This window comes from Amblyomma maculatum, chromosome 6, assembly GCF_055883805.1.
Source record: "Amblyomma maculatum isolate TAMU_Amacu chromosome 6, ASM5588380v1, whole genome shotgun sequence".
NCBI lineage: Eukaryota > Metazoa > Arthropoda > Arachnida > Ixodida > Ixodidae > Amblyomma > Amblyomma maculatum.
Genome location: NC_139349.1, coordinates 64,646,550 through 64,660,539, shown reverse-complemented (window position 1 = coordinate 64,660,539; position 13,990 = coordinate 64,646,550). Strand labels below are relative to the sequence as shown.

At 46.8% G+C, this 13,990-nt stretch overlaps 1 protein-coding gene across 1 annotated transcript in view; it reads right to left on the bottom strand.

The window, feature by feature from the left end:
* The window catches only part of Pdk (pyruvate dehydrogenase kinase), a 381,689-nt gene extending 369,883 nt beyond the window's left edge, over positions 1-11,806 (bottom strand). Inside the window, exon 1 of the mRNA XM_084606828.1 lies at positions 11,545-11,806. Coding sequence (XP_084462954.1) covers positions 11,545-11,743 — 199 coding nt within the window. The 5' untranslated portion in view covers positions 11,744-11,806. The remainder of the gene's footprint in view (positions 1-11,544) is intronic.
* Between the last annotated feature and the right edge of the window lie 2,184 nt (positions 11,807-13,990).

The window sequence follows — 13,990 nt, the reverse complement described above, 5'->3', positions numbered from 1 at the left end:
CGCCAGTGTTATCAATACCTGTTTCCGAAATTAAATTTTCGTTGATTGGGCGCCAACAGTTTCACAAACGCTCGTTATTCATTTAAGGGACACTATTAACGAGCTAAGGGCCCGCTGATTGAAACATGGCGTGACACTAACGCTGAGCGGGCTGGGACACGGTTCAATTAAGCAGTCAGTCGATGCGGATTAACCCATCATTCAGGCGACAAGACCGACCGCGACACCAAAATGTCAAGTGCACAATACATCGCCCTCCGCGTTCCCCGGTTGGTTCTTGCGACCCCCGCTAAAAGGAAGGGTGCGAGTGCAGCAGCAAAAACGAGGAGAAGCGAATATTGCGTCGGGCCGCAAGTGCTTTTATCCGTCCGCTGTTGCCACGAACGGGTAGTGGGGCGCCCAGAGACGTGCCACTGGCGTCAGCCCCAAAAGCTCGCGTGACACAATCATATTGCCATGTAATCCATACCGGCTTCGCGCTTGGCCAAATCTTCTGGGCACACCGCGACGGCGGGAAAGATGGATGGCCTTTCTCGGCTCCCGCCGCCGCCGGCTCCCTTGGTGCCAGGTCCGACAAAGCGTAGAAGAGAAACGACCAGAAAAAGAAGGCATAAAAAGGAGAGGAACAAATGCCATACGTGCTGCACGGATGAAGAGGAGCAAAAAAAAAGTGAAAAAAAAAAAAAAGACATGAAGCCACAAAGCGAAGCGGGTCAGGCGAGGACAGAGGTCAAACTAAGTTCATATAGTCGTCGCCTGCAAGCCGTCACTAGCGCTGCCCCGACGCTCTCTTTCAGGGGTTTTCTGGCGACGTCGCAGACCCCGATGTTTCAGCCGTGGAGCTGTTGTTATATTAGCGCATCAGAGGCCATGCTCTAGTGGCGCTTTGAGAAGTTCAGGGAAAAGAAATATTGCCTCGTAGAGAGTGTTCTTGCGTTAGCTGTCAGTATGTTGAATAATCTTTAAAGTAATGCATTTACGCCCCGTGTTAAACGGTCGCGAAACAGTGTCCAGCCAGAAAGGCTGATGCCTCGTGTAGGAGAACTAAATAGGCCGAACAGTCCTTGATCACAACGAGATAAAAAAATAAATGAATAAATTAGTACAGAAGTAAGCAGTACACCTAAAATGGAGAGATATTTTTTTTTTTTTTGCTGTACTTCATTAAGCACATGCGACGAATTTGTTTTAAATACATTCTCAGGCCTGCATACGTACAAAAAGTGGCGTTAGGTTTGGTATTGGGGTTTAACGTCTCAAAGCGACTCAAGCAATGAGAGACGCCGTAGCGAAGGATTCCGGATATTTCGGCCACCTGGAATTCTCTAACGTGCATTGACATTGCACAGCACACGGGTGCCTTGCATTTCCCTTCCGTCAAAGAGCGGTCACAGTGGCCGGGATTCGATCTCACGTCCTTGGATACAGCAAACGCTCTAAACGCTACGTCACAGCGGCGGAAATAGATCGATGTCTTTAAACCTTCATAAGACATCATTTCAGAATCAGAGATGCTTTGTACCCCTATGAAGTAACGCACGATAAGCCAAGCTGCCCTTAGCGGCGCAGTGCCAATATCATTCCCCTGCTATATGCATTAAATTAGAAATCATGAGTAGATTAAACGTTCTGGGCGGCACTTGTGCTGCTTCTTGTAAGCAGCAAGCAGCACAAGTGTTGCCAGGTTTGTTAATCTATGTGATTTCCAATATAGTACAGCCGCCTGCTGCAAAAGAAAAACTGTGGCATCAAATGTTATCGCGCAGACTACATATGGTGAAGGTTTCAATTTCGAAACTAACAATTATATTTCGTAGAGGGATTTCTTTTTTTTTTTTTGCTTGGCAGATAAGTCTAAGCCTCCGTATTACGTTTAGTATTAATGGCTAAAAACCCTGTGCTTTTGGGATAAACTGCGTACCGCAGTGATAACTTTATACAAAAAGTTGGGGCATCAAAATATCAAAATTAAAGCAAAATGTGATCCCTATTCGGTTCAAATAACTTGAAACGTCTATGTGACAGGGCTCAGTTTACTGCATTCGGTTTTCACTTTACGCGCAGGTAAATTTACTGCAACGAGGGTGTGCAGTTTATCGCGGTACGAAGTCACCCATCAGGCACTGCCGAGCAGCCATCCTCGTTCTAAGAGTTTCCGCCCATTTCCTAAAATCTTTAATAATTACGAGCCTTCTGCTGTTTTTTTTTTATTAAGTTTAGAGGCGCCTAACAATTTCCAGCGTAAGGGGACCTAGGCAAACCTGTTCGTTCTACTGCATAGATGCCGGGCGTTGTTAGAACGACGCTTATCTAGTTAACGTTATGTTCCATAACATGTTAGGACGTGCGAGCAAAAGAGGTAAAAGGGTTCCGGCAAACTTCCATGTGCCAGGTAACATCTGATGTCTCACAGGTACAAACAGAATAAAAAAAAAAAAAGAAACGGTTCACAGTGAAGGTTCTAAATGGATAGCCCTCCTATGCTTGAACACCCGACAGCGGATGTGTGCTGGTATGAACACGAGGCCGCGAAGATCAGTAACATCTCCACTTTTATTCAGTGCGCACTCCCTGGAAAACGCAGGCAAAGTGTAGCAGAGTGTGAAATTGTTTGTTTCGATTTTTTTTTTTCAATCGTGTGAAGGTAATGCTACCTTGAACAGTGCCTTCATTCAGTTTTTTTCTTCTTCGTGTTACGCTTTGTACGGTAGCTTGAATAACTGCAGAAATTCAAACCAGGTGTATGTTTGGGAAGGAATGTTAAACGTGGAATTGAGGAACAATTAACGATGACACAACAACTAGCCCAGCTTTCTGCCTTGTCAGGATGCAGTTCTCGTCATTTTGCTTCTACAACACGGCGACATGATGGATGACGTGAATTGCCAGGTTTCTGTAAGGCTAGAGGAAGTCCGTCATGATGGCGTAGCTCTGATGCCGAGGGCATGGATCAAAGAGAATATTTTGATCTTGTATTCCCTTCTCGAATGTTTTTATTCTCCGTTGTTGGACGCCTTCTCAGAAGTTTAACAGTTGCCTTTCATGGCAATGCGTTGCTCTTTGCTGCCTTATATCAGAGTGCCCGCTCGAGACGCCGTTACACCGCACGTGACTCAGTCCACTCCACTTTAATGCAGCTTCCTCTAAGAACGCAGGGCCTGTTATCTTAATGGGCGACGACAGTACGGTTAAGCAACAGCTCCTCTAGAAAGGGGTACGGGCTCTGCGATGCGCCGCTGGTTTGGTTTATTGAGCTCTTGGTGTAAGTTCCGGTCGAAAGGCCACACCTAACGCTTCTTAACTTCTTCGTTACGGAACACTCGTTGCTTGGCGCAGTATGCTTGCTCGCTGGTTTCTTTCTTTGTGCTTTGATAAGATTCCTTATGCAATTTTGCGGCTATCATTACATTTTTCGCTGATACCGTCGCTATTCCATGAAAACATGGTTTCTTTATATTTCCTCTAGTGAAAACTGCCGTATAGTTACTTCGCAGGTGTGTTTGCGCACTTGCGTACATGGAGGGCATGGGCAAGCGTGAATTGATGGCAACTGCTGAAACTATGTGCAAAATGCTGGTTCATGCCTCCCCACCAGATGTTTAAGCCTTCAGAGAGAATCACAATTCTTTGGCATGACTGTACGATAGAAATTGTTGACTGTTTTATAGTAAATCTTGTGTATCGCTTGACTACTCATGAATCAACCTGTCTACTTTACTGTGAGTAGAACGGGAGGGGGCGGATGTGGACCATGATCCTGTGTTCTTTCTTCTACTATGCACAGAGTCCACTGTCGAGTAAGATTATTCACTGTTACCTGTTTAAGAAAAATATCCTATAGTACAAGTGAGCAATAAAACCAAAGCTAAACAGAAGGAAGCCTGGACAGCGCGCTACCAAAAACTTCTGTGGAATAACTTATTGAACTCAAGCGGAGATGTAAGTTTCTTGCGCATTGTGTTAAGATAAAATTAGGGACAGCAACAGGAAGCGGTGAATTGGGGAAGAAGTCTAACAGTTGCGGTCTACTTTACTGCGAAAAACGGACTCTCGGCGACCTAGCGCACAGACCTTCGGCACTAGATGCGGCAGCAGAAAGATGCAGGCATCATCATTGCTTCCAACATGAATTTTTAGCTACGGCAATATTGCGATGTGTTTATATCCAAGATGAACAAGAGGTAGAGCAGCATAGAGTTAGGAGGAGCTGGTTGGGCTTAGGCCGCTAAGCTCTCGGCCTCCAACTCAGTATTGTAAATGTCTCAGTATGTGCACTGTACGTTCAGAATCTGAAACAAACCGCCCGACTTTCAGGAGGTTAGGATCCGCCCTTTAACATTGTCATATATGAGGTGCAGGCAGCCTTTGCATCATACGCAATAATTTTCATAACTGCTCATATCACAGACCGTGATGCGTTGTGGGGGCCAAGCACTGCAGCAGAGTTTCCTTTCGTTTTGTACAATTTGCTCAGCTTGCCCTAAGGAAGAATGTTTGCCTTCGAGCAACTAGGGAGGTATACATAGAGTGTGCTGGCAGGACGTCCCTTCCGCCATTTTATGACACATCTCCCTGTGCGCTCAGTAGCCCATTCTTGCGTTAAGCTTTTGGTTCAGCCGAGAATCCAGCGTTATTGGCGACGTGTTCAGGAACTCAGGATCGGTCGAAAGGGTCGTGACGTCTTATGGAATGGAAAGTGAGTAAAGTATTAGGTACATTTTGAGGGTAAGGCAGCAACGTGACTCAAAACCGATAACTACAAGTGAGAATGTGGTGTTGATTAATTGCGCGCAAAATAAAATTAGTGTGAGATTGAAAATTAGCCCATGACCCTCGTCTGAGGCTCAGAAATGCTATTCCAAGTACACGGAAGCACATTCGTTCTACTTGACTGAGGGAGGATTAGTGGTAAACAAAAATGGTTATGTCCTTCTTCGCGAAGTCAGGACCGGAGGCTACTGAAGGGACCCATTAGTGCTGTCGCGTCACAACCTCATGGAAGAGCTTTAATAACCCCCTAAATTTTACGACACCTCCGAGGCATTGAATTTCAGCCCGCGAAACTGGCGAAAGCTGCTACCTGCACCGCCATGATAACGATTAAGGGACAGGCCAGGCAAAATATAATACCGCTGACAGAAGCCAATAAATTCGTAGGGCTCGTGAGAACGGCATGGCTGCTTCGGGTAATGCGATCTTTCCTGCAGCCTTCCTTTTATCGTGACTTGGAGCATTAAATATTGGCCTTTTGAAAGTGTCCATCCAAAAATGGAAGAAATGGTAAAAACGTTAGAGCCATTTTAGCTTGCTTGTCCAAATGTGAAGTATGCGCTCTATCACATATTATGTCTTGTTGCTCAGACATTTATTTTTCCCAGCAATCCTTGTGGCGTCGGCTCGAACATCGTTTTCTTTTGCGACAACACCGAGATCTCACCGCCGAGATCTCGGTTGTGACGTCTCTGGACGACTGCATGCCGCCCTTCATTGCCCCTTGCACGTGATACCGCGCAACCTGATAGGCCACTTTTGTGTGACGAGCACGCTCTCAGGTTGGTCACAGGGGAGTAACAACAACACAGGCAGGGCACAGCGTGAGAGAGGGGCTGTAAAACACATGGTATGTTCGGCTGCGGCGCTGCTATAAGGCTCTAATGATGTGGCCAGCAGCTGCGGGATGGAAACCCCCAGTTGTAGAGGTATTTCTTCTATTTTGTTAAAGATGACAGAGGTACTGTCAGAGACAGGGGCTAAACGGCCAAGTACAATCTCTAGTGCTAGCATACTAGTGGGCCTTTTGGGATTAATACATTACACGTAGTACTTTATAACTAGCGTACTGAAGACCTGATTTCAAAAGAGCAAATTACTTTATTAACTCATCCCGACTTGCTGATACGGTTGCTGGTTTTGCAAACCTATAGTATCGATTCTTTTCGGGATCATGTCTGGAGTCGCCGTAGACATGCGATCGAGAGTGTTTTTTTTTTTTTGTTTTTCAATTTGAAAAATGCATATTGAGTGCTCCTAGTAACAAGTGAAAGATGAGCGCCCTTACATCTTATCAATTCTACCATATTAATGCTTATTCGGCTGCACACCATTGAAGTAACAATCGCTCTTAATGATCGCATCGTCCTCAAATCAAAAAGAATTAAAAACAGCTTTGTTCTCTTTAGTGTTTGGAAAAGGAAAGCCATGCTATGTTGTTTCTTTATCTCGTCTGAATATCGCATTTCGCCGTTTCGATTACCAAATTTAGGTGCCAGGAAGCCACAAGTAATGAATGTGTGGCCTCCGTCTCCCCCTTTGCGCGCTATACAAAAACACGTGATACGACTGCGCCAGATATGCATAAAAGCAGTAGGTAAGAAAATATTTTTGTGACCTGCTTTATGAATGGTGTTTGATGAAAATTGCCTATGAGAATTCATATAGACTAGAATATCCAGAAGGATAGTATACTGTAATAAATAGAGAGGAACACACAATTAAACATCTGGCTTCTAAAGTAGCCGCGGAAAAGCATCGCGAAGCTGATTGTCACTGAGTTAAAGAGCGCGTGTAAGCTATACACGGCGGCTCGTGACATATAGAAACTCCGACTAATGAAACGTGAAGACATCCCCGCAGACGACATGCACAGACGTCTTACGATTAATAGCTGCAAAGAAATAGACAATGCCTGATGCATTCAAGACGCGGACCTTTTGCAAATGGATTCCGAGCCAATGCTTTGAGAAGAAATATGGCTTACGTCTTCTGTTCAGCGCGAAACTGAAGCCAAAAAATATTGAAATGCAAAAACGCAGTAGCGTTTCGTGTTGAAAGCACCCAAGCTGGAGCGTGGCATTCGCAGCACGCGACATGAAATATGAAAGGAATGAAAGTACAGCTCAAGACTCGAGCTGACTTTACGGCTAGCTACGCTCAATCGTGTGTTGAAGGACTGTTATTCATTTTGAGCTTGCGAAAAAGTTCCGGAACAGCACACTTTCTCTTTTCTGTTGTCATTGCATAATTCATATTCATTTTGCCTGCGGCCTTGTGTCGTGCGAGTTAGAAGGGAGTTAGAAGGGACTAATTAGCCAGGCAGAGAAACCCCGGTGACGCCTAAAATTGGAGACTCGCTAAGCGATGTATATACATTGTGTGCCGTCATCATTCATTTATTGCACTGATAATTAGCTTTCGTTGCGCAACTCAATGTTTTACAAAAAAAAATTGAAATACTACATGCAATTCACAACTGTCAGGATACATTTTTCGCTCTATTGGCCATGGCATAATAGTTGCTGAATACGAAAAAATAAAAAAAATATCTCCGAGATGCTTTACAATCTGTCATTTGTCATCTCTCTTGCAGTTCTGAATTTACTGCCTCTAACAGCTTATTGTGTACTCGATGTATATGTTTAGTGTCCGTCTCTACGTCTATGCCACTGATGGTGAGCGCAAATAATCTTATGACAAAAATGAGCCTTCGTCGTTCTATAAGAACTTCACTATGAACGAAGAGGCAATTTCCTTCGTAGATGAGGGGGAGTTTTTCAGCGCTCGGGCATCACAAGCTATTTGTTCTTACTACCTTTAGTGTAGAAGCTCGTTAAAAGCAAGAAGGCGCGAGCAATAATTAATAATAACCTCTAACGCGCAATCGATACGACAAGCACTTCGCAACAAACCTCTTTTGACTCCGTATTTGCTGCTTCGACCTAAGCGGCCGCGTATCATTTTACAGGGAGGATTGTTTGTGATTTAAGAGAGAGTGTGGGTAATGTTGAGGCATGCAAAGAATCGGCTGCAAGAAGAGCGCCCAAAGTAAGAAATTTTCATTACCTTCAATACATGCTTAACATGCCTCCCGTCACTGAGCGAATTCAAAGTGCCTGTTATGGTAGACCACGCGCAAATGCTTAATTACGGCTGAAATATTTATGGTACATAGCACAAAACTATCAAAAGAATTGCAACGGTAGGCATTTTTTCGGGAGATAATGAAGATGCCGGCCTAAAGATCATGTAGAGCGGAACGACCCTGCTTTATTCTCAAGGAGCAGCAATTCTGTAAAGGCTTATAAATGGCTTAATAACAAACTTGGTAACTGTCCCTAAAAGTGCTATTAAGGGCCAGAACTTGCACCTTGCCCAATACTAGTGCAGGTCGAGGTCATGTTGGTGATGGTTCTCAAGTTTTACAATTTATATCAGTTATGGCATCTCCACATGTTCTTATTGCCCTCCAACCCTGCTGTACGGTTAGAGTTATCGAGCGTAACGCTTTGAAAGTGGCTTATTTTTTCGGGAGCATTTGCTAGCATACCCTTCTAGCTCTTGAGTACGTTGAGAACAATTAGGGCGAAAGCCTTTAATGGCTCATACTGTCGGTACCCGGCCAGTCATATTATAGCTGTCATTCATCCTGACTTTTAGATACGCCATGTATGTCAGGAACGTATCTTAGTTCTTGTCTAGGGTCATGCCAACGCGGTTACCAGTGGTAGGTAGTGACGGATAATGATAGTAGTTAGTAATAGTGACAATGATGATGATAATGGTTCGGTTTGTGGGGTTTAACGTCCCAAAGCGACTAAGGCTATGAGAGACGCCGTAGTGGAGGTCTCCGGAAATTTCGACCATCTGGGGTTCTTTAACGACAAAAATGACTGCGACGTCAGCGGCGTGATGTGGCGTCATGACAGGATGTGACGTCATCATGATGAAAGACGCAGCATTGATGCCTGGCCTCAGGTCCACTCATCCGTGCAGCGTCTTTCATTTGGCGGTACCCCGCTGGGTGGCGCAGTGGTTGCGGCGCTCGATTACTGTGTCCAAGGATGCGAGGTCGTATCCCGGTCTCGGCGGCCGCATTTCGATGGAGGCGAAAAACAAGACGCCCATGTGCTGTGCGATGTTAGTGCATGTTAAAGAACCGCAGGAGGTCGAAATTTCCGCTACGCGTCTATGATAGCCTGAGTCGCTTTGTGACGTTAAACCACACAAACCACAACTGAACCTATCATTTCGCACGTCCTCGAACGCCGCACCAAACAGCATACAGAAGACTCATAATAGCAGGAATCAGCGGCGTTTCAAATTGTTTTACCGAAATGAAAAGGCGCTGCATCTCTTACAATTCTCCGCGGACGCCCTACCACGCCTTGAAGGAATGGAGGAGTATGGGAGAAAACAAATGGAGAAAGAAATGCCGTAGTAACGCGCTCTGGACAACCGCGCAATAAAGGCTTTCGCCTCGTCGCACTTTAGTGGTCCAAAGTGCCTCCTAAGTTTTTTTTTCGCTGATATAGCTTTGTAATCTTGAAAATTCTGCCCCACAATTATGCAGTGCCTCTCATGTGACCACCTCTCGATGACGACTGTTTGTGCGTACCATAAATACCATCATTTAGTTTTTCGCTCCTTCTCTAGGCAGAGATAATCTCTGCCCAACCACAGTCTCTTCTTGTTTTGCAGCCACCTCCACGTAAGGACAGAAAATTTAAACATATCAGATCGGGGAGGCAACCTTGGTTAAAAAACGCTGCGCGGCACGCCCGCCAGCGCTTCCTTGGAGAGACCACAGATATCCACTAGTTGGCTGCATGCAACATCCTCTTTTCTAAAGCGAGCGCAAGTGAAGCCATTGGAAGTTGGAAAGCTCGCCCGGGAGTAGTTTATCTGGTGTGTATTTCAAAGAAAAAAAGAGACGAATTTTGAATTTCATTCAGCAACACTTAGTGTTTTCCCTGCGTAATATCCGTTGTTATATGAAACAAACAGGCAAGCTGGAAGCGACTAATGTGACCATTGCTTCAGAAAACTCTTTAATATTGCAGAGAAACGGACGAAAACAGGGAAACAGGTTTTGCACTTTTGCAGTAAAAGGATAGGTGACATAATACCAAACGTTCTTGACTGCTTCTTTCTGAGCCAGTATAAGAGAGCACTAATGAAATGGCAGAGAGATCATGTTCGTCTTAAAACCGAATATTAGCATAACAAAGAAAGCAGGAGTGATGGCGGAAATTCGTACACACGTCCCTCGAACAGCAGCAGCAGCGGTGCGATTTGCAGGCAGCCGATACCTCGCCGCGTTAATGGTTGGTTACGATACTTATTTACCTTGCTGTCGCGCTTGATGAAAAAACATGCTGATAGAGCTACACATACAAATATACAAAATATTGCAGATCGTTCAGGTTGGTGACAGGGGAATTGCGCGAGAAAATAGCTTACTAAAACAAGACGAATGGAAGAAAGGAGTCCTTGTAAGACCACTGCACCAAGAATGAGGAATAAAAACTGATTCAGACATAGTACCTTATTTGGTGCCATACCAAACCGCATTATATCCTTTGTTATACAGGCAGTGCAATGACTTTTGCAAGCGCTCAAACACAATTGAACTAAAACCATCGGCACACCGTCAGGGTGAGCTCTGATGTCTCTGGATGCATGCTGTATCAAGTACAACTTGATACAGCTGTCGGTTGCTTGGAGACGATGCCCGCCTACCCAGTGATGATATATCGCCGGCTTAGATAGAGGGAGCGACGCTTGCGCAAGGGGAGGATGCAAATCGCAGCAGGCGAGGCCCTGCATGTGCTTTGTGCAGCGACCTGTCTTGCCCTAGTGCTATCGTATTGCAATGCATATAGGACCCTTTTTTTTTGAAACACACTTCCAAAATATCTTGATGGTATTATTGTGCAATTGATGGCGTTTAAGACAGCGATCGTTATGGAAAAAGATTATAATGGCGAAACTATAAATGCAAAGTATAAAAACCGAGGCATATCCGATGCCCATATTATATCATGCACTGCGAAAAGACGAAGACAGTTTATGGCTCCCCGGGCGCTCAAGGCTGCACCCAAGCCCGGGGAGGAGATCAGTAGAAAAAGCGTCCGAAACTCACGCGCGGCGCACAGCCACGTCGTCTGCTCTTTGCGGAATGCCAGCGTTTGCTTGCGCTTGCGTGTTGTGCGTTCGTCTACTTTTCTTTTCGACCCTTAGCGCCGTCCCATTCGAGCGCGAGCACTCCGGCCTGTGCCACTGCCTGCTGCGGCGGGGCTACGTCCGGCACACCATGTTCCTGAAATATTAGGGCGAAAGGAATCACCTGTGCCTGACTCCTGAATGGCCAGCCAGATCATGACGGCACAGACCACTCGTCCTTATGCTAGTATTGAAACAATGCTTTCGCACGGCACAACTAAACTGTATGGGATTACCCCCTGCGCTCTGTAAGCCGCCAGCAACCCATGGCGTGGTTCGACTAGTGCACTAGTAGATGTTCGAGGGTTTCTACCATGCCACAGCCGTCACACAAGTCACTGGTGTCAAGTCCTTGGCGCATCCGTCGTTCCCCAGGCCGCACACATCAATTGCGCGTACAGAGGATCATTGCGCGCTGCAGCCGAGTCAGCAAGCGGCCGCTAACACTGTGATTGCGCTTACGCACACATCGATTGCGTGTACGGAGGATCATTGCGCGCAGCAGCCGAGTTAGCAAGCGGTCGCTGACACTGTCAATACGCTTACCTCTTACGATGCGTGGGTCTGGGTGCTGCGTCCGGAGCTGGCCGTCGATTACCGCACGTGCGTCCTCCAAAGCGAGGGACTCGTCGCTAGAAGGGAGTTCCTGTGCTGCGGTCGCGAGCTCGTTGGCACGTTCGTTGCCCTCGATGCCGCAGTCACCGGGGAGCAGCCGGGCAGTTTGCGCGTCCACGAGCGAACACATGTGAACCTGTGTGAATACATCGAACAGGCGGGCTTGATGTCCCGCCTATTTCACCTAGGCAGATAGTGCGAGCTGTAACCGAAAATGAAGTTTGCTGTGTCGATCGCCGCGCCGTGACGCATATCCTAGCGAGAAGAGCAAGTACTTCTGAGGCGGCTTTTTAGTGCGTTTTCACGCCACCTACCTGAGCTTACAGAGATCATAATGCACGCTTTGTCGAAGCTTTGCGTGACGTGTACCAGATAACTGGGCTACACACAGAGCGCCTGGGCAAGGACGTTATCTGTCACACGTGCATCTATAATGCTGCTGAACATGCGCGGTCGTTTATCGCGAACCAAGCGGCCAACAGCAGCCTTTTTGAGTCACGCTGGGGGACAATGGCAGCACTACCTTTACAGTGCAGGTTCCCTTTTCCGATGATAACGGCCGATCGTCCCACGTCGGCCGTCAGTGTTTTGTACAGTATGCACGTGCGTGCGTTGTAACAAGGACATGGACACAGAGCTATTGCGGAGGCCCGCCCGATGTGCAGAGTGCTCAGTTGTTGTTGTTGTTGTTGTTGAAAACTTTTATTGTCCAACAGAGAAGGACCACACCGCCTTGGCCGCTCTGTCTCACCCCCCTGTAAGGGGGAGGGGACTTAGCGGCCCAGCCGCACGGGATGGTCGCATTAGATGCTGGCCGGTTTGGTTTCGCCGGCGGCCTCTGCTGCCAGTTGGACGGCGGTGAGTTGGAGCTCAGGGTCCGAGCTTCGCAATAAGGTTTCCCAGGCTTCCCTACTGCTAATGTTTTGCGCCCTGCCTGGGGAGTAAGCGCACTCCCAAATTATATGGTCGAGGGTTCCTCTCGCCCCACACTTTTTACATTTATCGTCCTCGCAGTCCGATCGGATATGTTTATTTAGTACTGGGTTTGGGTGTACTCCAGTCTGCAGGCGTCTCCACGCCATTACCTGACCTCTATTTAATGCCGTGTTTGGTGGGGGGAAACGCCTCCGGCATTGCCTGTAATGTTCTGTAATGTCTTGATACGAAATTAATCGCCCTTCTCTATTATGTTCTACCTGAGCCGAGCCATCCTGTACAGCTCGGAGGTAGAGATCTCGAGCTGCACTGTGGGCCGCCTCGTTACCGCTGACAGATTCGTGCGCCGGGGTCCAGATGATGTTGATCGTCCTATAAAACACTCCTTGTGTTAAAATTTTGGTGATGAGGGGGTCTACCCTCCCCCTACTGAAATTTTGGATTGCAGTTTTACTGTCGCTAATAATATATCTAGCTTTGGTGCCAACGCAAGCGATCGCTATCGCAGCTTCCTCCGCTATCTCGGTTTCTTTCCCTAATATGGTAGCCCCCGTGATGAGGGTGCCTCCCCCATCTACCGCCGCTATGGTCATGTATCGACTGTGTCTGTTTCCTGCCGCATCTACGTAGGCAACTTCATTTGGGGGTTTGCTCCGATATATTGTTTCTATCGCTTCCGCCCTTTTCTGTCGCCTTTCCCTATTAAACTCAGGGTGCATGTTTTTGGGTAGGGGAGGGAATCTTAGGTGCGCCCTGATTTTCCTGTCAATGTCAACCCTTTCCTTTTGCCCCCTGTCTGTGGCTATTCCAAGGTTACTTAGCGTAGCTCTTCCCACTCGCGTCGTGCTGAGTCTTTCAAGTTGCGAGGTTTTAACCTTTTCCGTGATTTCTGAAATCGTATTGTGCAGTCCTAGGGCCAGTAGCTGCTCCGTCGATGTGCATGTTGGGAGGCCTAGGGCCTTTTTAACGCATTTTCTGATGAGCGCGTCTATCTTTTTCCTCTCATCTGCCTTTAGGTTCAGATATGGCGTGGCGTAGCCCACTCTGCTAATGATGAAGGCTTGTACCAATCTCAGGAGGTTTTTTTCCTTGAGGCCGCCTCCGTTACGTGAGACCCTCCTGATGAGGTTTAATGTCTGGGTCGCGTGGTTTTCTAACTTTTTAATGGTGATCGTGTTCCTTCCGTGTGTTTGTAAGTGGAGTCCCAATATTCGTATTGTCTCTACTTTTGGTATCTCCCTTCCTTCCACGTACACCTGTGGGTCAGAGGGAGGTTTGTTCCTGAGTGCCTTGTCATTATACACGAAGATTTCTGATTTTTCAGGCGAACATTTAAGTCCTCTGTCCGCCGCGTACTTAGAGATGACATCTGCTGCCGCCTGCAGCGTTTCATTGATCTCTGCGTCGCTCCCTCTGTTGATCCAGAGATTGATGTCGTCCG